The following is a 26,890-nucleotide window of genomic DNA, read 5'->3' on the forward strand; positions in this document are numbered from 1 at the left end:
TATCAAATGTTGTTTTTCTATCTGCTGAGATGTTGTTTTTCTCCCTTCATTTTGTTAATTTGATTTTTTTCTTTTTCTTTTTTTTTTTACCGTGAGTGGCGGCTATATGGGAGTGAGAGCTGGAAATGCTGTAACAGTTTTGCATTCCTGGGAAATACTACTTGGTTGTCATAACATTTTTAATATTGGATTCAGTTTACTGATACTTCATTGAGTTTTTTTACATCTGAATTCATGAAGGATATTTTTATTTCTGATACTTTAGTTCCAGGGTTTTGCTTTCTTCATAAAACAAAAAGTGTTGGATTATCCTGTATATTCTGAGTTTGTGCAAGATAGGTTTTTTTTTTCATTATGTCTTTGCTAGACTTGAGGGAAGCCATGTAGTTTTCTTTGCTGGCAGGTTTCAAATCATAAATCCAGTTTCTCTGTTGTTCTCTATTTCATTAAATTTTTTCCTCTTAGCATTGTTTCCTTCTTTTTGCTTGCTCTTTTTTCTTTTATTTCTCATTTTTATTGAGATGTAATTGATATACAGCTCTGTATAAGTTTGTTACACGACATGATGACTTGACAGACATATACTGTGAAATGATTGCCACAATAAATTTAGTTAACATTCATCTTTTCGTATAGATAATCCCATTTTTTTTCCTTTTCTTGAGAACTTTTAGGAATTACTACCTTAGCAACTTTCAGATATACCATGCTGTAGTGTTAGCTAGAGTCATCATCTTGTGTATCCCCAGCACTTATTTATCTTATAACTGAAAGTTTGTACCTTTTGATCCCCTTCATTCACTTCCCCTGCCCTTCATCCCCTGTCTCCCTGACACTGGTAACCACTGATCTGATTTCCTTTTTTTGAATTTTATTTTATTTTTTTATACAGCAGATTCTTAATAATTATCTGTTTTATACATATTAGTGTGTATATGTCAATCCCAATCTCCCAATTCATACCCCCTCCCCTGCTTTCCCCCCTTGGTGTCCATACGTTTGTTCTCTGCATCCGTATCTCTATTTCTGCCTTGCAAACTAGTTCATCTGAACCATTTTTCTAGATTCCACATATATGCATTAATATACAATATTTGTTTTTCTCTTCCTGACTTACTTTACTCTGTATGATAGTCTTTAGGTCCATCCACATCTCTACAAATGACCCACGTTCATTCCTTTTTACGGCTGAGTAATATTCAATTGTATATATGTACCACATTTTCTTTATCCATTGGTCTGTCAGTGGACATTTAGGTTGCTTCTGTGACCTGGGTATTGTAAATAGTGCTGCAGTGAACATTGGGGTGCATGTGTCTTTTTGAATTATGGTTTTCTCTGGGTACCCCGTAGTGGGATTGCTGGGTCACATGGTAATTCTATTTTTAGTTTTTTAAGGAACCTCCATACTGTTCTCCATAGTGGCTGTATCAATTTAGATTCCCACCAACAGTGCAAGAGGGTTCCTTTTCTCCACACCCTCTCCAGCATTTGTTGTTTGTAGATTTTCTGATGATGCCCATTCTGACTGGTGTGAGGTGATAGCTCATTGTAGTTTTGATTTGCATTTCTCTAATGATTCGTGATGTTGAGCATCCTTTCATGTGTTTGTCGGCAATCTGTATATCTTCTCTGGAGAAATGTCTATTTAGGTCTTCTGCCCATTTTTGGATTGGGTTGTTTGTTTTTTTGATACTGAGCTGCATGAGCTGCTTGTATATTTTGGAGATTAATCCTTTGTCAGTTGCTTTGTTTGCAAATATTTTCTCCCATTCTGAGATTGTCTTTTCATCTTGTTTATGGTTTCCTTTGCTGTGCAAAAGCTTTTAAGTTTCATTAGGTCCCATTTGTTTATTTTTGTTTTTATTTCCCTTTTTCTAGGAGGTGGGTCAAAAAGGATCTTGCTATAATTTATGTCATACAGGGTTCTGCCTATGTTTTCCTCTAAGAGTTTTATAGTGTCTGGTTTTACATTTAGGTCTTTAATCCATTTTGAGTTTATTATTGTGTATGGTGTTAAGGAGTGTTCTAATTTCATTCTTTTACATGTAGCTGTCCAGTTTTCCCAGCACTGCTTATTGAAGAGACTATTTTTTCTCCATTGTATATTCTTGCCTCCTTTGTCATAGATTAGTTGACCATAGGTGAGTGGGTTTATATCTGGGCTTTCTATTCTGTTCCATTGATCTATATTTCTGTTTTTGTGCCAGTACTGTATTGTCTTGATTACTGTAGCTTTGTAGTATAGTCTGAAGTCAGGAAGTCTGATTCCTCCAGCTCTTTTTTTTTCCCCTCAGGATTGCTTTGGCACTTGCTTTTGTTTTAATTTGCCTGTTTCAGTTCAGGGATTGGCAGATTAAGACCTGTGGACCATACCTAGCCTGCCTTTTTTGTTGTTGTTATGGCCTGCAGACTAAGTATGGTTTTTATATTTTTAAGTGTTTGTGTGCGTGGGGGAAACAAATAAAAGTAATATTTTTTCATATGTGAAAATCATATAAAATTCAAATTTCAGTGTCCAATTGTTAGAACACAGCTATGCTCACTTGTTTATGTATTGTCTTGTGGCTTCTTTTATGCTACAGTGGTAGAGTTGAGTAAAGATTGTTCAGACTTCAAAGCCTAAAAGTTTTACTACTTAGCCCTTTACAAAAAGTTTATCAATCCCTAAGATAATTTATTTTAGACCTTTTATTTCAAGCTATAAAATCCCACTTAGCACTGTTTTAGGTGCATTCTACAAATTATGATTTGTTGTGTTGAAATTGTTATTAATTTGTGGTTTGGTCCTATTTTTTGTCAGAGAACATGTGACTTAAAACCTTTCAAATAGAAATATATCATGACTGTGCTGTATTGTCTAGCATATGGTCTGTTTTGATTAATACTTCAAGTATACTTATGCACTTGTTGGTTGTAGTGTGCTATAAGATCTTATCAGGTAAGTTTAATTCATTGTTCAATTCTTCTATCTCCTTACTGATTTTTTTTTTGGGGGGGCGGTGTCTCTCCTATCAGTTACTGGAACGTGTTTTAAAATCTCCCTCTATAGTTGTGGATTTTTCTGTCTTTCTTTTTAGTATTATAAATTTTTGCTTCACATATTTTCAAGCTATATGATAAGGTACATATACATTTAGGATTGTTATGTCCTTTTGGTGAATTGAGCTCATAAAATTTTTATAATGACCCTCATTCTCTCTGATGGTACTTAAAGTCTACTTTTAGTCATATTATTAAGCCACATTGGCATTCATCTTATTTTCTATTTGCATGGTTTTATCTTTTTCCCTCCTTTTATTTTCAGTCTGTCTATGTCTTTAGATTGAAATTGTGGTTCTTTTAAATAGCTTATAGTCGGGACCTTTTTCTTTGTCCACCCTAGACTTTTAATTGGACTGTTTTGCTCACGTGCATTTAATATTATTACTGATGTGGCTGTGCTTAAAGCATTTCATCTTGGTGTTTTCTGTTTCTGTCATCTATTCTTTCATTATCCTTCCCTGTTTTCATTTGGTTTATGTTTTCTTTTCTTAAAAAATTATTTTATTTATTTATTTTTGGCTGCGTTGGGTCTTTGTTGCTGCACATGGGCTTTCTCTAGTTGCGGTGAGCGGGGGCTACTCTTTGTTGCAGTGCGTGGGCTTCTCATTGCGTTGGCTTCTCTTGTTGCGGAGCATGGACTCTAGGTGCGTGGGCTTCAGTAGTTGTGGCGCGTGGGTCTAGTTGCTCCCCGGCATGTGGGATCTTCCCGGACCAGGGATTGAACATGTATCCCCTGCGTTGGCAGGCGGATTCTTAACTACTGCACCACCAGGGAGGTCCTAGATTACGTTTTTAAAATTCCATCCTGTGGCCTATTGGTTTTTTAGCTGTGCCTCTGTAAATTTTTTTTTTTTAAGTGTTTTTACTAGTCTGCTCAGGTCGACATAGCAAAATATCATAGACTGGGTGACTTAATAAAAATTTATTTTCTCACGTTTCTGGAGGCTGGAAAGTCCAAGTAATGTTTTTGGTAGGGTTCAGTTTTGTTGGGAGGTCTTACCCAGGGTTGTAGTACCCTGGGTTGTAGACAGCTGCCTTCTAGCTGTGTCCTCACATAGAGAAGAGAGAGAGTGCCCACCTTTATGACCTCATTTAACCTTAATTACTTCTTCAAGACCCTATCTCCATGTACAGTCACAAGGGGGTTAGGGCTTCAGTGTATGAATTTGGGAGGGGACACAATTCATTCTTTAGCAGTGGTTGTAGAGATAATTATGTACATTCTTAATTTATCAAGTAAAATTAAATTAATATTATAGCAGTTCATGATCAGCTAATGTCCTTGTTGTTCATGTCCTTATATATGTTATAAACCCCCCCAAATGTTTTTATTTGCTTTAATCAGTCAGGAGTCATTTAAATAAACGTAAGAAAAAGCCTTTTATATTTACTCATGTTTATTTTTCATGGGTCTTCTCATTCATTCCTGGATCCATTTTCTTTCTTTTTTTTTTAACTTAGCTTGCTACTTTAAAAAATATATATTTATTTATTTAATTAATTTATTTTTTTCTGGCTGTGTTGGGTCTTAGTTGTAGCATGTGGGATCTTTCGTTGTGCTGCAGGGGCTCTTCGTTGTGGCGCACGGGCTTCTCTCTAGTTGTGGTGTGTGGGTTTTCTCTCTTCTAGTTGTGGCATGTGGGTTCTCTAGTTGAGGTGTGTGAGCTTAGTAGTTGTGGCATGCACGCTTAGTTGCCCTAAGGCATGTGGGATATTAGTTCTCAGACCAGGGATCAAACCTGCATCTCCTGCGTTAGAAGACAGATTCTTTACCACTGGACTACTAGGGAAGTCCCCTGGATCCATTTTCGTACTAGTTCATTTCCTATTAGTCTGAAGAACTTCCTTAAGTATTTTTTTAGAACTTTAAAAAAATAAGATGTAATTCACTGCTATATAATTCACCCTTGAAAAGTGTTCAGTTTAGTGATTTTTAATATATTCACCAAATTGTATAGTCATGACCACAGTCATTTTAAGGACGTTTCAGCACTCCAGAAAGAAACCCTGTGTCCTCTACTAGTCACTCCCCATTTTCCTCCAGCCAGTATTCAACCCCACCCACCGATATGCAACCACCAGTCTCTCGTTTGTCTCTGGATTTGTCTTTTTTGGACATTAAATGGGATCATACAGTATGTGGTCTTTTGTGCTTTACTTAGCATAATGTTTTCAAGGTTCATATTGTAGCATGTATCTGTACATAATTTCTTTTATTACTGAATAATATTTTGTTGTTTAGCTATACTACATTTTATTTATCCATTTATTGGTAAACATTAAGGTTGTTTCTGCTTTTTGACTATTAGAAATAATGTTGCTATGAACATTTGTGTGCAAGTGTTTGTATTGAATAAGTTGTGGGTGTTCATAAGCCCATTCTTTCCCCACTGAATTTATTGTCTTGGCACCCTTGAATTGAATTCAATTGAAAGTCAATTGAGGGACTTCCCTGGTGGTCCATTGGTTAAGACTCCTTGCTCCCAATGCAGGGGGCACAGGTTTGATCTCTGGTCAGGGAACTAGGATCCCAAATGCTGCATGGCACTGCCTTAAAAAAAGAAAAGAAAAAAAAACCAATTGATATAAAAGTGGGCAGGTATTACTGAACCTTGAATTCTGTTCAGTTGATTGGTATGTTTAGCTTTATGCTGATTACTGTAGCTTTGTAGTAAGTTTTGAAATTGGGAAGTATGAGTCCCCATTTGTTTCTATTTTTCAAGATACTTTGAGTTATTTTAGGGTCCCTTGCATTTCTATATGAATTGTACGATCAGCTTCTCAATTTTTACAAAAATCCCAGGTGGGGCGTTGTTAGGGATTGTGTTGACTCTGCAGATCACTTTTGGGGAGTATTGCTGTCTCACCTATATTAAGTCTTCTAGTATGAAACTGCGGAATATTTACCCTTTTTTTTTCTTTTTTTTTTTTAGGTTGGCTTTAATTTTTTTCCAACAGTTGTATAATTTTCTGTGTAAAAGCCTTACAGTTTTTTGGTTCAGTTAAGTTTTTTTTTTTTACATCTTTATTTGAGTATAATTGCTTTACAATGGTGTGTTAGTTTCTGCTTTATAACAAAGTGAATCAGTTATACATATAAATATGTTCCCATATCTCTTCCCTCTTGCATCTCCCTCCCTCCCACCCTCCCTATCCCACCCCTCCAGGCGGTCACAAAGCACTGAGCTGATCTCCCTGTGCTATGCGGCTGCTTCCCACTAGCTGTCTACCGTATGTTAAGTGTTTTATTCTTGTTGATGCTGTTGTAAATAGAGTTGTCTTCTGAATTTCATTTTTGACGTTTGTTCCTAGTGTGCAGAATTACAGTTATTTTGCTGTGTGTTGATCTTGGATCCTGCAATCTTGCCAAACTCATTTATTCCAATAGTTTTTTTAGTGGATTTCTTAGGATTTTCAGTTCTGTATCCACAGAGTTTAGTATCTCTGGGGAGTTCTGGAACCAGTCTCCCTCAGAACTGGGGGCCAACTGTATACAAGATCATGTCATCTACAAATGGAGATTTTTTTTTTTTACTTCTTTTCAATCTGGATGTCTTTTATTTCTTTTTATTGCCTGATGTCCTTGGCAGATCCTCTAGTATAATTACTGTAAGTAAAAGTGGTGAGAACTAATATCCTTGTCTTGTTTCAGTCTAAGGAGGTAGTATTTTTTATGACGTATGAATTCTTTCAGATGTCTGAAAATGTCTTTAGCTTTGAAGGCTTCTTTTGGTAGATCTAGAACATTATGTTGACTCTTTAAATGCTTTATGATGGATGTCATTCATTGTCTTCTGTTTTACAGTGTTTCCAATGAGTAATTAGTCTGTTCTCATAGTTTTCTCTGTAGTCTCATGTGTCTTTTTTTCTTCCTTGCTTATAAGGTTTTTCTCTTGATCTTTTTTTCAGCTGTCTGGTCTTCATGTACCTAGGTATGATTTTCTGCTTGGTGTTTGCTGAGCTTCTTGGATCTGTGGATTAAAATCTTTCATTTTTGGAATATTTTTGTTCAGTTTCTGTTCAAATGTTTCTCCTTTCTTTCTCTTACCTTTTGGGAGGTGCAACTGCTAGTGTGTTAAATAATCTGATGTGTGCCATAGGTCTCTGACACTTCTTTTGCTTTTCCTTTTTCTCTATCCTTCCAGTCTAGATGATTTGTAAATTTCAGCTCACCTCAGTTTTAAGGGTAGGATTGACCTCCTTTCAGACAGGGCCTTGGGATCTAAGTGCTGTGAGAATGTAAGTTTCTGATTTCAGGCCAAGTTTCTGCATCACTAGAAATTCTGCAAAAGTCCCCTGGAGGATAATTGGTGGGAGCAAGGACTTGTCTTCTCTTTGAGGTCCTCCAGATCTAGTCTGCCCATACTCAGGCATTAATAGTTTGGTTTCTCTGTGTTTCCGCAAAGATTCTTTGCCTATAACAGCTTTTTTCTCTCTTCACTTGTGCTTCAAGCAATGTAAATGCCACTGAGGGTTGAAAGCAATAGCAATCTGTGGTCACTTGGAGAAGGCTGGTCCCTCTCTGGAATTCAGTTCATTTAAACTTACTTGTACCCAGAGGTCTTCAGTGACTTTAAAGAAAGAATAGGATTTTAAGTTTATCTAGTGTTTTGTCATTGTTATGGCAGAAGTTATGGTCTTTGTGAACTACTGTATTCTAACTGGAAGTGGAAGTCCTCCATTGAAGAATTTTTGAGTAAGGTCAAGATCTTAAGTCAGTTTTGCAAGGAACAAGTAGATACAGATCATTTAATGGTTACTTTTGCATATTTGAGGTAAATGAAAGTTTTACAGATAAAGTGACTTTAACTGGGTTAGTGAGTAGTTCTAACCTGTCCTCAAGATACATTGGTATAGTTTATGTGCTTTCAGTTATGAATTGGGAGAAATGAGAAACTAAAAAGTTTGTTTTGTTTTTTGATGAATTATAAACACTTAAGTCGAGACAGGTTATATGTCCTTGCCTTCATCCACCCTATCCTTTTATTTTGGAAGAACTAATGCTGGATTCTTTACATTGAAAGTGGGTTTTGCAATTTTAAATTTGAAAAATCACCTGGCACCAACATTGGGACTACAATGAAAAAACTACTGGCTTGTACATTTTAAAATGGTTAAAACGTTATGTTTTATGTTACATGAATTTTATCTCAATTAAAAAAATCAGTGAGCTGTTTGAAAGGCCCTTCCTGATGTTTATTTTAATTTTTAATTGTAATGGACATTTGTTTGTTTTTATTGGCAGTTGTTGATCAGTGTGTACATTACTAGAGTCTTGATTTTGGATCAGTGCAAGCTGACTTTGAAAATTGAGTTCATTTGAAGAATACCATTAGCAGAAAACATGTTATAACATATCTTGCTTTTTGATTTAGTGATGAGAGTTACTTGTTAAAACTTTACCCTTTAGTTTATATATTTTTCAAGAGAAATTGACAGAATATGTAAAAGTGTGATGTTGATAAACTGTTTTTGAGAACCTTGTTATACAGTGTTTTTTTTTTTTTTTATGAATGGCTCTTGAAATCTGATGTGATTTTACTTGGTTTCCAACAGTCTTTTTTTTTTTTCTTTCCCCTCCTGAGTGTTATTTATGGATAGTTCTGTCCTTTTTAACTCTCCCTCCCCTGTCTCTCCAGTCTTGTTGGCAACAATTTTGAAGATGACGCCCATGTAACATCACCATTAAACCCAAATGAAAACTTCAATGTTGTCATTAAAGAAGAGCCTCTAGACGATTATGAATATGAACTTGGTGAGTGCCCAGAAGGGGTCACTGTGAAACAGGAAGAGACAGATGAGGAAACAGATGTGTACTCAAACAGTGATGATGATCCTATACTAGAGAAACAGTTGAAGAGGCACAATAAAGCTGATAAACTAGAAGCTGACCATCCTTCTTCTAAATGGCTACTACCAAATAGCCCATCAGGTGTTGCTAAAGCTAAAATGTTCAAATTAGACGCTGGAAAGATGCCAGTAGTCTATCTGGAGCCCTGTGCTGTCACCAAAAGCACAGTGAAGATTTCTGAGCTCCCTGATAACATGCTTTCCACATCTCGGAAGGATAGAACTTCTGCGTTGACAGAATTAGACTATTTGCCTACGTACATTGAAAATTCTAATGAGACTGGCTTCTGCTTAGGCAAGGAATCAGAAAATGGTCTTAGAAGACATTCACCAGACCTCAGAGTGGTACAAAAATATCCCTCACTTAAAGATCCTCAGTGGAAATATCCTGATATATCTGACAGCATTAACACAGAAAAAATACTTGATGGTTCAAAGAGTTCAGTTGGGGACTCATTTTTAGGAAAAGAAGACTTGGGCAGAAAGAAAAGTATGCTTAAGATTTCAACGGCCTCCAAGACTGTGAATGCTAATCAGAATGCCCCTCCAAATGTCCCTGGAAAAAGAGGAAGGCCACGAAAACTGAAACTCTCTAAGGCAGGGCGGCCACCTAAAAACACAGGAAAATCTTTAACTTCTACAAAGAACACTCCTATGGGCCCTGGGAGTACCTTTCCAGATGTGAAACCTGATCTGGAAGATGTAGATGGTGTTCTCTTTGTTTCCTTTGAATCGAAGGTAAGATTGTCATTTTCAGCATTCTTTCCAAGGTCAAATAATCATCATTGAATTGTATACTGGCTGATAACTAAGAATACAGTTACTGTGAATGCATCCATTATGCGAGGTTGTGTGCACCGGGAGGGGAGTATCTCCAAAATATTGGGTTAACAGGCATCACTTAAGGTATTTTGTTTGAATGGACTTAAAAAATTATGTCTGTTTCGATTACGATTTTTGGTTTTTTTTTTGTGTGTGGCCTCTCCCGTTGCGGAGCACAGGCTCCGGACGCGCAGGCTTGGCGGCCATGGCTCATGGGCCCAGCCGCTCCGCGGCATGTGGGATCCCCCCAGACCAGGGCACGAACCTGCGTCCTCTGCATCGGCAGGCAGACTCTCAACCATTGCGCCACCTGGGAAGCCCTTGATCACGATTTTTGCATTGTGTTTAGTTGGAATTTTTAAAATCTTTGGCTCTTAGTGGAATTTTCATTATTATATTATGGACTTTGAAAAGGCATAAACACATGAAAAGTTTACTAACTCTTTTGAGATACTCCATCCACTGATTTTCATCAGCAATAGCAGAATACCATTGGAGAACAAAAAATTAATAGTCTTATTAATTCTGCTGTCACAATGATAGTTTCCTTGTTTATTTTACTCCAGTTCTTCAACTAGACTGTTTTTCTTTTAGATTGTTGTAGAAGCCTAATCTTTCTAAATTAGCTACACAGAGGTTGAATTCTCTGCCTGTTCTTTTCCTTCCTCCTTGTTAATTGCTGAGTAAGCTGTCTTTACACAGGCTCTGAGAAATCAGTATACAAGTTATGATAAATTGGATAAATATACAAGTTATGATAAATACAGTTTTAAGTCAGTTAGCTGAGTATATTATCTTTAAATTTTTTGCCCCCCCATTATTAAAGTGAAAAGTATCAAAATGAAAAAACATTTAGAAAATAGCAAAAAGTATCAAAATGAAAAAAAAGCTTCCTAGTTTACTTTTAAACCTTTAGAAGTGATATGAACTACTTTTTTTCTTTCCTTTTCTTTTTTTTAATATAGGAAGCTCTAGATATTCATGCAGTTGATGGAACAACAGAAGAATCCTCTAGTCTTCAGGCATCAGCCACAAATGACCCAGGTATTATATAATGGTAAAAAAGAGGAATATATTGGGAGTTTGGCTCTAGAAGTGAAAGATGCAATGTGTATTCTTCTGTAGTATATAGTAGCTTATTTTATCATTGCTTTCTGAATAGGTTGCAGAGCAAGAATTTCCCAGTTGGAAAAGGAATTGATAGAAGATTTGAAGGCCTTGCGGCACAAGCAGGTCATACATCCTGGTCTTCAGGAAGGTATAATTCTCTAAAAAATATACAAGCCAATTTTTAATTTTGTTCTGTTCTCTCCTTCCCCTGTCTTTCTCTTCTCCCCTCTTCCCTTTGCTCCTTCCCTCTTTTTTCTGTTTTTCCTCCTTTCCCCCATCCTTGATTTGATTTCTTTCAGCCCCTCTCTCAGCTTGCATTTTTCTCTTTTCTCTGTCCATGATTCTTTCCCTTAACTTAAAAACACATCTAGGTCTTTTTTATCCTAAGAGAAACCTTTCAAACTCTGAAGATACTGTCTTATCGTTGTGAAGCTAATGTATTATGCATTAAAAAACGTATCATGATAAGAAAGTGTGTTTTCTCTTTTCTTTCTTATAACCCCGTTTTATTTACTTTAAATTTTGGTTGCTTTTGTTTCTGTGGGGTTTTTGAAGGTTTTTTGTTTTGCTTTTGGAGGGGAAGAGCCTACTTTTTCTGGTATACTTAGTAATGTATTTAACTGTAAAGAGAAGAATACTTATCTGTCTCATTGTGTGGCTGTAAAAATTTTATATATTTCATATTTTGCTGGCGATTTAATTTAAAATTTTCATGATTACCTATTTTGTTGCCATAGTTTATCTTGGCCTTGATCATATCATTTAATCCTTTTTTTAAAATAGCAAAATTTAGTATCCTTATTGCCATCATAGTTAATTACTGACTTCCGGATTTGCACTGTAAATGAATGACTGTAAGCCATGCCCCAATTTTTATTTTCCTTATACCTTTGATTTTAGGTGTGCTTCTTGGAGTAGTTTATTTTTTGACTGTTAGTCAATTTTCATGAGAGTCTAAGCATTGTATGCCAACAAACAAAACATTGATTTATAAAACAACCATTCAGTTTCTAAATTAAATGGTAATACTTGAACTTTTGCTTTAATGAGGGACTGTGTGACAGTGTGATCTTAAAGTATGCAAATTTCAATCCAAGTGATAAGGACTGGATACTGTGGATTGTAATGGAAAATCACAGTCACATCATAGTAGTCTTGCTGGTAATAATGTTTGCTGTCATTTATCGTAAGCTTTCACTTCTGCTATTTTATTTAAATAATATTCTCTTTTCTCTATCAGTTAAGTTGTCCTTTCTCCCCCCACTTCTCCTTTTTTTCCTTAGGTACTCTGATAATATATAAGTATTATAACATTTGTATTGCATTCTTTCAACCTAATCCCCCATTTGTTTTATAGTCTTAGTTCTAGAGTTAAATATATTCAGTGCTCCCTGCTGGTCTTTTTGCTCTGGTTTGTTTTCTTATTTTTTCCTGTTTGGGTAAGGTTTGAGTTTTTTCCTTCCCTTATAGACATTTTAGTCAAATCTGTAACTTTTTGTGTATTGGGTGTTCAAAGTCAAATGCTTATGGAAACTAAGCAGGTAACGTAAAGTGAAATTAGCCTGAATTTGGGGATGGTGTTGGACTCTGGTGGGCTGGAGCATAGGTTCCTGTTCTAAAGGGGCAGTCATATCAGTGGATTGTCAAATGGGAATGTAGGCTCAGTATTTTCAGAAATTCCTATTGTTCTGTAAAAGGTAAAAGTTAGTATTTTTTTGTAACGTGTTTCAGTTTTAAATGGTGTCAGCTGATACAGTTTTTTGGGCAAAAAAGTGTGAGGCATCAGTTTTCACCTGCCATACAGATTATGCATTTGGTGTTCAAGTTTGTATTAATCCTCACATTGTTAAAGTTAATTCAACTACATTCTTTTTTTTTTTTGTGCGGGCCTCTCACCGTCGTGGCCTCTCACGCTGTGGAGCACAAGCTCCAGACGCGCAGGCTCAGCAGCCGTGGCCCACGGGCCCAGCTGCTCCGCGGTATGTGGGATCTTCCCGGACCGGGGCACGAACCCGCGTCCCCTGCATTGGAAGGCGGATTCCCAACCACTGCGCCACCAGCGAAGCCCCAACTACGTTCTTATATAGTTTTACTTTTTTAAACAGTTAAATCTGTAATCCATGTGTCACTGTTCATAATATATGACGTAGAGTTCTAGTTTGGATTTTTTTCTTTATTTTACTTTGGCAGGTGTCTCCCCCATCCCCCAACCTTTGCTTCTTAAGACTTAAAATATTAAAAGAATTAAGTTAGTTTGGCTAAATATTTGTAGTAACTGATGGTTACTACATCAGTTGATGGTGCCAACTCCAAGTATCTGAAGATAATGAAAATATTCTTCCAGGTCCCTTTCTAAAAACTGATGCTTGAAGTAATTTATTAAATTTCAATTCAGTAATGTCGTATTTCTTTGCTTTTCCATCAACTGTAGAATTTCATTATTCTTTATAAAATAAGCACCTACAAATCCAAAACGTTTTTGAGATGAAAAAACCTTGAAAAACTTGAAAAGCTTTTTCAGCTTGCTTTGAAATTGTGGAAGAAATGTTGATTAAGCCTGAGAAAATGTTCTTATTGTTGTTGTTGATAGTTTTGTTGCTAAAATAAAATAAGATTCTTAATTTTGTTTTCCACAGTATATTTTTTCTCCTATACTTTGCTACATCAAAATTCATTTCTTTTCTAAGTCCATCAACCTGAAATTATCATGTTTTTGATCTTTAAAGGTATTTTTGTAAAAGCTTTTCTGTTTCATTGCTACCAAGTCAATTCTATGTTAATTGTTAAGTGAATTTTTTGTTTTAGATAAGTTTTAGATTTGCAGAAAAATTGGGACCATAGTACAGAGAGTTCCCATATACTCAGCATACAGTTTCTCCTGTTACTAACATCTAACATTAGGGCAGTACATTTGTTACAATTAGTGAACTAATACTGATATATTATTATTAACTATAGTCCTTAGTTTATTCAAATTCCCTTAGTTAATTTTTTTTGTTCCAGGATCTCATCTAGGAAATCACATTACATTTAGTAGTTGTGTCTCCTTAGGATCTTGTTGGCTGGGACAGTTTCTCAGACTGTTTTGTTTTTAATTACCTTGACAATTTTGAGGAGTACTGGTCAGGTATTGTGTAGAATGTCCCTCAGTTGGGATTTGTTTGATGTTTTTCTAATGGTTAGACTGGGATTATATGTTTATAGGAGGAAGACAACAGAGGTAAAGTGCCATTCTCACCTCACCTTATCAAGGGTACATATTATCAACATGATTTGTCACTGACTTTTTATGTTGCACTCTTTGGAAGTCACTGTGTAGTCCACACTTAATGAGTGGGAAGTTATGCTCCACTTTCTTGAGGATGGAGTATCTGCATAAATTACTTGGCATTCTTCTGCAACCAGAGATTCTCTTTTCTCCCTCATTTTTTTTTTTTCTCTCCCTCATTTTTATCCAATCATTTATTTATATCAGTGTGGACTCCTGTCAGTTTTAATGTTAAATTCCCTTATGATAATATTTCCAGAGCACTCTGCCTCTTTAGTTACTTAAAAAATACTCTGTACTGTTAAATCAATGGTTAGCTGGAGTTTTTCTTATATAAATGTCTACTTTTCTGTTCATTGTTGGCTAGTTATATAGGTGTTCATTCCTCTGAGTGTTTTTTTGTGGATACCTCCTATTTAAGTGGGTTTAGCTAGAGGCAGGCATTTTTGGCTACAGTTTATTGTCTTAGGTGACTCTGCTCTGAACCTAGAGGGTTATCTGTTTTCGTTTCTATTTTTATGGGTCTTTTTTTTAATGGTGTGATAATATTTCTTTAAGAAGTTGCTCCTAATATGGTGAAAAGGCAAAAGCATTCAGAAGTATGAATTAGTTTAAACTACCATGTGGAAAGGGTTTTATGCTTTTTGGGGGATGTGCTAAGAATTATATAACTATCTTATTTTTGCAAGATAAAGTTATTATCATTCATATGAAACCGACTGAGTCTGAGTCTCAAATATCTATTATTCAGGGAAGGATTTTCTTGAAGGGCAAACATTTCAAGATGTGCAGGTAAGCTAAATTGGGAATTACTTTGAGCAGTGTCCATGTGCCATTGACCTCTCAACTTTTAGGGCTTTAAAAAATTGTAAGTATATTTAAAATAAATTTGGTCTTTTTGTTGATGTTTTTAGGATCACTTGGTATCACTTTTGGGGGAAGGTGGCAGTTCAAAGTATAAGTAAATGCAGACAAGAAGATATGTAGGGGAAACAGTCTCTAAATTTGATTGTCTACCTATTTGGCTGTATGGGTACACTTTTAATGACTTAATTCCTTCTTTCTCTGTAGGCAGCTGTTCTGGCAGTTTTTGTCTATAATAATAATAGAGTACTTTTCTCTTTTCAAGGCACTACAGTATCTCAGTTTATCCTTTGTTTAGGATTCTGTTTCACTTGCATTTCTGCAATATTTTGCTTTCTGGTTTCACTCTACTCTCCCTCTCTGCCTTTCCTAGTTAATTCCTACTTATTCTAATTTAAGAATTACACTCTCTGTAAAGTTTTACCAGATTGCCTTGGGCTTTTCAAGTATCATTTGTTTTACCTCTTACAGTATTTTATCCTATTGTAACTACTAATGAATCAGTTGGGAAAACATAACACAAAAGCTCCTTGAGGTCTGGGAAATGTCTTTTATCTCTATCATCATCTATATGACAGAGCATTTCAAAGAGAAGGCACGGTTACTTCTTAAAACATGAAACTCAGTGTGGTGGATTGATATTATTATTTTTTGGATTGGTATTATTTCACTGATGAGGAAGCAGAAGCTAAGAGAAGTTTAGCCCAAAGACAAGATTAGAAACCACTTGTTTTGACTCATATTATTTTCTCCCCAGTTGATTGAAACATGAGGAAATAATATTTTATTGATGTTAATTTTAATCACATGTGATTAAAATAAACATGATAAAATGATATTTATTTTAAAGAACTAGAATTACAAACTAATTTATGTGGAGGATATACAAATTAGCCTTAAGAACTTGTGGCTTGTAACCTGCCTAGTGTCTTCATCTTTTAGGAAACCAGTACTATGTAAGCTTTTTACTGGAAACCTGTACCTATGACTTTTAGTAGTTATTACTACGGTAGTTGATGCTTTGAATTCCTTTTGGTTTCAGTTTTGTTAAAATTTAAGTTAAATACTTTCTTGCTCAATAATATGAAGCCAGTAATTCACAAACAAGGAAATCCAAATTAGAAGATTGTCACTGGTAACAGAAAAAATGCAAATTTAAGAACAATAGGATATAAATTTATACCAGTAAGATTGGGACAGTTTTAAAAGTCCAGTGATATAAAATGTTGGAGAGGATGTGGATCAACAAGAACTCTTACACTATTGAAGGGAGTATAAATGGAAAGTAATTTGGCAATCTAGTGAACAGCTTCCCAACTAGAGCAGTGTTGCATGTGGTTATCCATGATTGTGTGACAGGTATGCTCTTGAGACACTGATCTCCTCAGAGTGGCCAGGCAAGACCAAGGGAAATTAATAACCGTAGAACTGGTTGCCTCCAGCCATAAGCAGCCTCATGTTTATCCCAGTTTGTTATGTAATCATTGTTTTCTTATATGCCATTACATAAGGATTCAGAATAACTAGGTGTGTCAGTTAGAATTCTTAATCACAAACATGAGAATACACTCTATAGGTGAAATAGAATACGAATTTATTAAAGAATATCAGATGACTTACAGAGAGGCAGAGAAAAGCAAAAATGCCCAAATTACATTCCCCAAGAGCTCATACCAGCAATCTCACAACATTGGGCAATTACCACCATTTTCAATATGGACACTGAACACAGTATACTACAGCTAGGATGTTGGTTACTCTTACCTCTAAAAGTTCTTAACTTGGCCAAACACTGTCACTCTCATTAATACAATTCTGCACAGTATTCCTTTCCTCATGGTGCTCTCTTCTAAATTGAAGCCTTTTATGGCTGCATCTGTGTTTTAACACCTCTTCCTTGAAGAGGTGGGGGTTATAATGTGGAAAAGTAATAGCTATAGGAAAGGTTCTCAGAATATTTTGGGCAGCCACATATATGTCAAACACAGTATCCAGTAAATTGAAGATGAACATATCCCATTACATAGCAATTCCGCTCTTGGGTAAATGCCATAAGGAAAAGCTCAATGCACTAGAGAAGCTTTCATACATGTTCATGTGTGTGATGTACATTCTTGTACAAGATGTACAGTTATACTGCAGCATTGTTTGTAATAGTTTAAAATAGGAAACAATTCTCACTAAGAGGAGAATGGTTAATAAATTGGAGTAATTCATAATCTGGAATAGTGTACAACAGTGAAAATAAATCATGCAGAGATAAATGTGTCAACATAGACAAATCTTAGATATAAAATGTTAACCAAAAAAAAAAAAAGATACGTAAAATAAATGTTTTCGCAAAAGATTGCCTCTTAACCTACAAATAAGCCACAGTATTTATAGGCTCCATTAACCATAAATATCAGTAATAATAACTAAAGAATTAGTAGCCTTAATTAGGCCAGAAGCACAGACTATGGCAAGTTTGTATTAGAGGTCCTAGGAAATCTCTCGGCTACAAAGCGTTAAAGTACAAAAGATCTGAATTCTGCTATGTTTATGTATTAGTTATCTATTGTTGCTTAACAAATTACCACAAACTTAGTACCTTAAAACAACACATTTACTGTCTCAAAGTTCTATGGGTCAGGTGTTTGGGCATGGCTTAACTGGGTCCTCTTCTTAGGGTCTCACAAGGCTGCAATCAAGATGTCAGACCTGGTTCCTCATCAATGGCTTGACTGGCGAGGGATCTGCTTCCAGTTTCCCTCAGATTGTTGGCAGAATTTATATCCTTGTAGCTCTAGCAGGATGGGTGATATACTTACTCCTATATTATCACATACACATAATCATGTATGTACATCCTGCCCCTTTTGCTACATTCCATCAGAAGCAAATCACAGATCTCACCCACACTCAAGAAGGGAAGGGGAGGAATATGCAAATATGTAATACCCAGGAGGTGAGGATCATGAGACCACCTTAAAATCTGTCACTTCCAATTTTTATTTCATCATTTCTGTTCTCCACTTTTTCTTGATCTCTATTATCCCCCTACCTCACCCCACCCCACCCCCCAACCAAAGATTAAAAAAAACCAAAATGATTTGTGGTCCTTTTTTCTTGTAGTTGGCTTAAAATTGAATTCAGTGGATCCAGCAATGAGTATTGATCTTAAATACTTGGGAGTACAGCTACCTTTGGCTCCAGCCACTAGCTTTCCTTTCTGGAACCTTACAGGAACCAACCCTGCCTCACCTGGTGAGTGCGTAGCGTTTGTAAAGTCAAACAAATTTGTGATAAAAATAAAATGCTACCATTGTTACAGACATATAGGGTACTCTAATGTAGATCTTTTATCTAGTGATGAGTCTTAATGATGATTTATACATTTTAGATGAAATTTTAGTGGCTAATTAGATATTAAATATTGGCTTGCTAGAATTTTGATCATCTTTTTTACTTTTTCTTTTATAGATGCTGGATTTCCCTTTGTTTCTAGGACAGGGAAGACTAATGACTTCACCAAGATCAAGGGATGGAGGGGAAAGTTTCATAGTGCTTCTGCATCTAGGAATGAAGGTAATCAGCTTTTTAAAAATTTATAAATACATTCTGAAACATGTGGCCAAAGACTTTTATTAAAAGTAAGCCTTGGTTGTTTTTCTTTATCTCCTTTCCATGCTTTAAAATATACTGAAAATAATTGTCTTGGCTGTTTTTGTTCATTTTCTGTGTCCCATAGTCCCCATCCTGGGGTTCAGTCACTAACCATATCAGGCTTAAATAATCCTTGCAGCCTTTTCAAAGTGCACTTCCTTTTGGTTCCTACAGTTATAAAAAGCATCATTCTCAAGCATTATTTCAGAACTGTGTACTTCAGAGCTGTATGGTGATTCCCAATAGCATTGTAGTACTTCAAAATAAACTTCTAAATCTAATCTAAAATCTAAATTTTGACTGTATGCTTATTGGTCTCCTTTCTTAGTGCTTTTCCTTTCCCATTACACTTGTTTGCAGTTACACTCTAGCCAGATAAATTTACCATTTGTCCAATATAGTTTTTCTCATCTTTGAATCTTCTCATCTTTGAATCTTTGTAGTGTTATCATAGTGTAATGCTTGTCTTTCTACTAAACTTGCTTTTTCTTGTTCCATAAAAACTAAATTTTATACTCCTTTTTTGGTGCCTTATCCTCTTCCCTTGTGTTTTGTGTCAGAATTCAGGTATTGCAATCCCTTAAATAACCTCTTGGTGTTCTGTTGAGGTCAAATTTAAGTATATTTTTTGCGTTTATGTTTTTACTTATGTCTCATCTCTATACTAAGGTCCTAAGAGGTTGTCGACTCTTAGTGTTAATTATTACTATTGTTAGCACTTTGCAAAATTAATGTTAAATATATATAATAAGATAATTTTAGATAATGGACTTTAATATAATTAGTATATGACATTCAGTGTCTTTATTTGGCTTTATATTTTATATTTTTCCTTACTTCCGAGGAGGGATAGTTTGGAAGATTTAGTAGCTTATAAATTAATGCTCCTGGCCTTTTCTTTTTTAAATTTAATTAATTAATTAATTTTTGGCTGCGTTGGGTCTTCGTTGCTGCACGCAGGCTTTCTGTAGTTGCAGGGAGCGGGGGCTGCTCTTCGTTCTGGTGCGCGGGCTTCTCATTGTGGTGGCTTCTCTTGTTGCAGAGCATGGGGTCTAGACGCGCGGGCTTCAGTAGCTGTGGCACGTGGGCTCAGTAGTTGTGGCTCGTGGGCTCTAGAGCACAGGCTCAGTAGTTGTGGCACATGGGCTTAGTTGCCCCGTGACATGTGGGATCTTCCCGGAACAGGGATCAAACCCATGTCCCCTGCATTGGCAGGCGGATTCTTAACCACTGCGCCACCAGGGAAGCCCCTGCTCCTGGCCTTTTAAAGTATATTTTTCTATATTTATAAAGATCTGTCCTGGATTTAAGTATCTGTGTCTCTTTATTTCTAGGTGGAAATTCAGAAGGTTCGTTGAAAAACCGTTCTGCTTTCTGCAGTGATAAGCTGGATGAGTACTTGGAAAATGAAGGCAAGCTGATGGAAACAAGCATGGGTTTCTCTTCTAATGCTCCCACATCTCCTGTGGTATACCAGCTTCCCACCAAGAGTACCAGCTATGTTCGAACACTTGATAGTGTACTGAAGAAGCAATCTACCATTTCCCCTTCTACCTCTTACTCTTTGAAGCCTCATTCTGTACCCTCTGTCTCTCGAAAGGCAAAGTCTCAAAACAAACAGGCACCTTTCAGTGGCCGAACTAAATCATCTTATAAATCCATTTTACCATACCCTGTTTCACCAAAGCAGAAACATAGTCATACTATTCCAGGAGATAAGGTTACCAAGAATTCTTCAACCACCATCTCAGAAAATCGGGTGAATAACTTGGTTGTGCCAACTTTAGATGAAAATACATTTCCAAAGCAGATTAGTTTGCGGCAGGCACACCAACAGCAGCAGCAGCAGCAACAGGGAACTCGCCCTCCAGGATTGTCTAAATCTCAAGTGAAGCTAATGGATCTGGAAGACTGTGCACTTTGGGAAGGAAAACCAAGGACCTATATCACTGAAGAGCGAGCAGATGTATCCTTAACAACTCTGCTTACGGCTCAAGTAAGTATCTGTTGTTTTCCAGAAGCATATTAGTCTTGGCTAGAGAGAATTAGGTAGTCAGGAGAAATGGGAATGGGGCTTTTTGGCAGGAGGATGGGGCTTTTAGTTACCTTAGTGACAACTAAGGAAATGTCTTCCACGTTTGTTCTTCTTTATCAACTAGACACCATGTGTAGATTCCTCCTGCCAGCAGAGGGAGACTGTACAATTGTGCTTTTGAATTGTCCCTCTCCTGTGTAAAGGCAGCTGGCCATTCTGAACTTTCCTAATTTCATTCTCCAGCATGTGGTCAAGTACATTTACTGATTTTGTTAAAACAGCTTTAAAAACTCTGCTTAGATGGTATTAAATCCCAGAAAAATCCCCCAAATTATAAACCTACAGAGAAAAAGTTTTTGTCTTTCATAAAATTTTATATTAAGAAAGTTTCATTAATTGTTGATTCACCTGTGTTAGCAGCCTCAGTGCATGTGAAATGATACAGCAGCACGTGGGTAATTTTTTTGTCATGAAATTTCTGTATTTTCCATTTTTTAAATTCTGTGACTAAATTCTAGAGCTGAAGATGATCAGATGTTGGGACAAAATACAGATTGTGTCCTTTATAATCGATCATTCCTAAAGACTTTTATGCATGTATTATAATGTTCTCTTTTTATTAATTATCATAGAGCAGGGGTCAGTAAACTATTTATGTAAAGGGGCAGATAGTAAATATTTTAGGCTTTGCAGACCATACAGTCTCTGTTGGTTACTCAGCTCTGCTACTCTAATGCCATAGATGTTATGTAAATGAGTGAACCTGGCTGTGTTCCAATGAAACTTTAGTTAGGATTTGGCCCATGGGCCTTAAGTTTGTCAACCCTTGCTATAGAGAACATTATGCATGATTTCTATTGAGAATACATTTATCCTTGTTGATATTTTGGCTCATAATGAATTAAAATATTCTCTTTCTTGTCAGTGCTATGCATTAGAATGGGAGATTGCTTAGAGTTCTGTTTATATTCATGATTTGTCCTTTGAATCTGCACTAATCTTGTACTGTTAGTACTGAGTGCTCAGAGTTGGAAAAGGCAGACCAGTATATGACTGTAAGTTGTTAGGGGATGATTTAGTAGATTTATAATATTCTACTTTAACTTTAGGCATCTCTCAAAACTAAACCCATCCACACGATCATAAGGAAACGAGCCCCTCCATGCAACAATGACTTCTGTCGATTGGGTTGTGTATGTTCAAGTCTAGCTTTGGAGAAGCGCCAGCCTGCTCACTGCCGCCGACCAGACTGCATGTTTGGCTGCACTTGTTTGAAAAGAAAAGTTGTACTTGTTAAAGGGGGATCCAAAACTAAGCATTTCCAGAGGAAGACTGCTCATCGTGATCCAGTATTTTACGATAATTTGGGCGAGGAGCAAAGAGAAGAAGAAGAGGGAGTCAGGGAGGAGGAAGAACAATTGAAAGAGAAAAAGAAGAGAAAGAAGCTAGAATACAGTGAGTATTGATTGAGAGTTAAAATAGTATAGTTTTTTTTTTTTTTAAGAAAAGTATGGTTATTTCAGGACTTACCCGGTGGTTCAGTGGTTAAGACTCTTTGCTCCCAAGGCAGGGGGCACAGGTTCAATCCCTGGTTGGGGAACTAAGATCCCTCATGCCACACGGTGTGGCCAAAAAAAAAAAAGAGAAAAGAGGAAAAGTATGGTTATTTGAAAACGTATTTCAAATATTACTTACTTTAATCCTAATCAGTGATCTCATAAGAATTTCTTATTATCCTTAAAATGCTCTTTCTATATGGCACGTGCGACATACACAAAACTGTGCACGCATGCCTTCTTTTAAATTGAAATTTTCTCTTGAAGATAGCTTTTTTGTGCTAAATTTGAATCATTCTCTTATTTGGATTTTCAGAATGCCTTTGAGGCTTCATCTTTTTTTCCGTGTCTTGCCCCCACTCCCTCACTTCACATCCCCATGTTCTTTGAATATACAGATGATCATGGTAATCCATCATTTTCTTTTTTTCCCCCAAGCTGAATTTAGGTATAATTGACAAATTGCACATACTTAAAGTGTACAACATTGTAATTTGACATATGTATACTTTGTGAAATAATTACCACAATCAAGTCAGCCAGCACACGTCATTTTATTTTCTAAAGGAAGAAGTTTGCAGAAAGACCTTCTGGTCATGGTTTGAGCCACTCATCAGTTGCTTGGAGATTTGGGGACAGAATAAGGGCATAACTGAGTTGAGCATTACGTACTCTTTTGAAAAGCTTATTTTTCCTTTTTGGTATAATGTTATATAGATTCAAGTTACATATTTCATTTTTGACTTTTTTTCTTTCCTATTATATCTTTTTATTTTGTTTAAATAGATTGACTATAATTTTACCATGTAATTGAAGAGTTCCTTCTTAGTTTATTAGAGGATTAATATTCCATTTTTGGCAGTTTATATTTACATTTGTTAATTGCTTGCCATGTACTTACTTCAGTTAGATTAGATAATTAATATTTTTATGTATATTCTTCCAAGATTTTCTATTAATCCACTTGTGTGCCTATGTATATATTTTTATAGAAATGGAACTACTGTGTATGTGGTAACTTATAGAAATTTCATATCATAAAGTCATGTTGTGCTTTCCATATTAACAAGTGCAGCTCTATATTACAATTTTAGTTTTAATACCTTCATATTATTACAGTCCTTTTGGCTGGACATTTAACCTTTATGGGTTTTCAAACAGTACGGTGATGAACATCCATGTTCATTATAGGCTATTAAAAGTGGAATTGTTGTGACAGTGAGTGCTTTCTAAACATTTATAAATGTTGCTAGAATTATACCAACTACACATTTACCAGTAGTTGGATAGTGCCACTTCTATATTCTTTTTTTTTTTTTTTCTTTTTTTTCCTGGCTGTGTTGGGTCATCTTTGCTACGCGTGGGCTTTCTTCTAGTTGCAGCGAGCGGGGGCTCCTCTTTGTTGCAGTGCGCGGGCTTCTCATTGCGGTGGCTTCTCTTGTTGCAGAGAACGGGCTCTAGAGCATGTGGGCTTTAGTAGATGTGCCTGGGCTCAGTAATTGTGGCTCGTGGGCTCTAGAGCACAGGCTCAGTAGTTGCGGTGCACGGGCTTAGTTGCTCCGTGGCATGTGGGATCTTCCCAGACCAGGGCTCAAACCCGTGTCCCCTGCATTGGCAGGCAGATTCTTAACCACTGTGCCACCAGGGAAGCCCACTTTTATATTCTTAACATTGGATATTCAAATTAATAGGCAGAAATTGATGTCTTGTCTTAAATTTATATTTCTTCAGTGATAGGTTTATTGACCATTTGTCATAAACTTTGTTCTATAAATTGCTTTTTAAAATTCCTTGCTAACTTTTATTGGAGTGGCTTTGTTTTTTTCCCCATATATTTCCAAGAGTTTTATTTTTTTCCAGGTTGTAATTTTGTAATTTATATTTTAATTTTGTTCAAAGGTCTTCCCATCTCCCCTGACAAAGGGAAATCAGAGATGGTTAAATCTGGCGGTCTCTTCTTTTTAAGGTTTTGGTTCTTTAGAAAGTCTTTCTCTATCCTCAAGATTTAAAAATATTTAGATTAATAAATGGGCTTAAAAAATTAAATTGTTAATATATCTGGAATTTATTTGATGTGAGATTTGTCGTAGAGCTTCATTTTTCCCCCAAATGGCTAGCTAGTTGTACCATCACTTGTTGAGAATAAATACTTTCCCTACTGGTTTAAAATATCACCTGTGATACAGGAAATTAAAATATACCAATGTTTGGGTCTGTTTTTGGTTTCTGCTGTCCATTTTGTGACCAGCGCCAGGCTGTTTTAATTGGTATTTCAGTGTTTAAATAAGGTACTACCTTCATATACGTAAATGATCTTTCTGTAAATATGATTTAAAAGGTTTAAAATGAAATATAATACAAAATTATTAGTTTTATCCATATCTCCTTATTGAGTTTATTCCCATCCTGCACTTTCAGCAACACTTTTCCATTTCAAAGCAACAGAAATAAGTTACAAAAGCCACAGCAGTAGGAATACTGTGTATCTGTTAGGTTTATTACTTTGCTTTCTTGGTAGAGTCTTTACCTGTGTCTTAATCAGAGTTAAACTCCAGAAGGCAGCCAATTAACATAGTATATTTGGGTTTTCTCACTGGTATAGTCCTTACTGAAAGACATGGTCTACTCTACTCTAGGAGCTGTTAATTTTCTTGTACTGTTAGGGGACAGTGAGGAAAGGAGGGAAGATATTTGTGTTATGATTGCTCTGTAAAAGGAGTAGAAATAGCGAAGAGTTCTTGGAGACAGAAATGTTGCTGAGACCGAAAACAAACAAACAAAAATAAATACAAAAACTGGAAGAAGTTGAAGAAATTTATCAATATGTTTTGCAAAAAGATAGGAGGAAAACGAGAAAAAAAATTGCTGGGATTTAAAGGAGTTGGGGAAAGTGAGGAGAGAAATGGAAGAGAGAAATTACTCAAAGAAATGATGGTGGAGGCACTTCCCTGGCGGTCCAGTGGTTAAGACTCCGTGCTTCCACTGCGGGGGGCGAGGGTTTGATCCCTGGTCAGGGAACTAAGATCCTGCGTGCTGTGCAGCATGGCCCCCCCCCCCAAAAAAAAGAAATGATGGTAGAAAATGTCTCGGAGCTGAAGGACATGACACTTCTGATTTAAAGGGCCCACTGAATACCAGGCAGAAATAATTTTAAGGTGACTCTATCTAGACACAATCTTCTGACGTTTCAGAGCATTGAGGGTGAAGAAGATATCCTGAACTCTTTTAAAGAGAAGGCACTTTTCCTAGGAAGGATTTAGAATCAGTTTGATATCAAAGTAACACTGGACGTTTGCATCATTGTTTCTAAAATCAGAGTCTAGGGACTTCCCTAATGGTCCAGTGGTTGAGCATTTGCCTTCCAATGCAGGGGATGCAGGTTCAGTCCCTCGTCGGGGAGAATCCTGTATGCCTTGGGGCAACTGGAAGCCCGTGCGCCACAACTACAGAGCCCACTCGCTCTGGAGCTCACGCACCACAACTAGAGAGAAGCCCACGTGCCACAGCGAGGAGCCTGCGCACTGCAATGAAAGATCCTGTGTGATGCAACTAGGACCCGACTAAGCACCCCCCCCCAAAAAAAAATGAGAGTCAAGTGGGGATTGGATGAATTTTTAACCTAGCATTCTTGGCCAAATTATAAATCATAATTTATAATTATGCATGAGATAGAGATATATTAAAACATACAATCAAGATGTAGGAAGTTGATCTCTTGCAGTCTCCTGGTGAATTTCTTGAGGTTGTGCTCCAGAAAATGGAAAACAAAAAATTCAAGAAGCATGAGATAACATCTAGTGAATTGTGGACCCAGCTCAAGAGGGGGAGAAAACAATCTTAGGATGACAACTACAAAGCAAGACTAGAAAGCAAGTAGTCTAATTTAAAGTAGAAAATCAGGGCTTCCCTGGTGGCGCAGTGGTTGGAAGTCCGCCTGCCAATGCAGGGGACACGGGTTCGTGCCCCGGTCCGGGAAGATCCCACATGCCGCGGAGTGGCTGGGCCCGTGAGCCATGGCCGTTGAGCCTGCGCGTCCAGAGCCTGTGCTCCGCAACGAGAGAGACCCGCGTACCGCAAAAAAAAAAAAAAAGCTAAAGTAGAAAATCAAAAGATGCTTAGAAGACTATCTTTAAGAGAATATTAGGTTTATTTTAAGAAATGACATGGTTAAGAACCTGAATGATTAACGTTTAGGTGAAGATTCATGCCACCTTCATCAATTAAAAAAAAAACAAGAACACTGGAAGGAAAAAATTTGTACAGGAAAATTATGGTCCAACTATGAACCAATACAATTTTTGGTAAAATTTTGAGCAATTAAGAGTATAAGAAAAGAGAATCTGTTGGACAGTTTCAACAAATTTAGTGGTATAGAATTACATTTTCTTCCTCTAAGGGGTCAGTCACATTAGTTGATTCTACAAGGATTGATCACATAAGCATAATTTTGTAAGCAAATGTATTGGTATTTTGATTTTTAGAATTGGCATATACAAATTGCTAAAGTTCCAAATAGAATTTTAGAACAGAAGTCAGTGCTATAAACCATGACAATGTGAAAGTAGCTCTATAGCTGGCAGAAGATGAAAAGTGGAGTAAGTTTAGGATGCTAATTTCCTTACCTTGCATCACACTTGAGTCCTTAGCCACTGCTAAATCATGGAGTTGAGGGGAAAGTGTTTGATTTAGGCTTAT

The 26,890-nt window shown here is 36.5% G+C and overlaps 1 protein-coding gene across 30 annotated transcripts in view; it reads left to right on the forward strand.

The window, feature by feature from the left end:
* MGA (MAX dimerization protein MGA) overlaps nt 1-26,890 on the forward strand; it is a 156,266-nt gene that overhangs the window by 86,542 nt on the left and 42,834 nt on the right. For 28 of the 30 annotated variants that reach the window (XM_073800769.1, XM_073800793.1, XM_073800794.1 and 25 more), the window contains exons 3-9: nt 8,685-9,633; nt 10,683-10,761; nt 10,880-10,975; nt 18,074-18,205; nt 18,422-18,526; nt 19,939-20,600; nt 21,749-22,094. In XM_073800769.1, the coding sequence (XP_073656870.1) occupies nt 8,685-9,633; nt 10,683-10,761; nt 10,880-10,975; nt 18,074-18,205; nt 18,422-18,526; nt 19,939-20,600; nt 21,749-22,094 (2,369 nt within the window). Of the gene's footprint in view, nt 1-8,684; nt 9,634-10,682; nt 10,762-10,879; nt 10,976-14,846; nt 17,292-18,073; nt 18,206-18,421; nt 18,527-19,938; nt 20,601-21,748; nt 22,095-26,890 lie in introns of those variants that run through there. The other 2 variants (XM_073800771.1, XM_073800795.1) reach the window with 2 other exon arrangements.

Source organism: Tursiops truncatus, chromosome 2, assembly GCF_011762595.2.
Source record: "Tursiops truncatus isolate mTurTru1 chromosome 2, mTurTru1.mat.Y, whole genome shotgun sequence".
In the NCBI taxonomy this organism is placed as follows: domain Eukaryota; kingdom Metazoa; phylum Chordata; class Mammalia; order Artiodactyla; family Delphinidae; genus Tursiops; species Tursiops truncatus.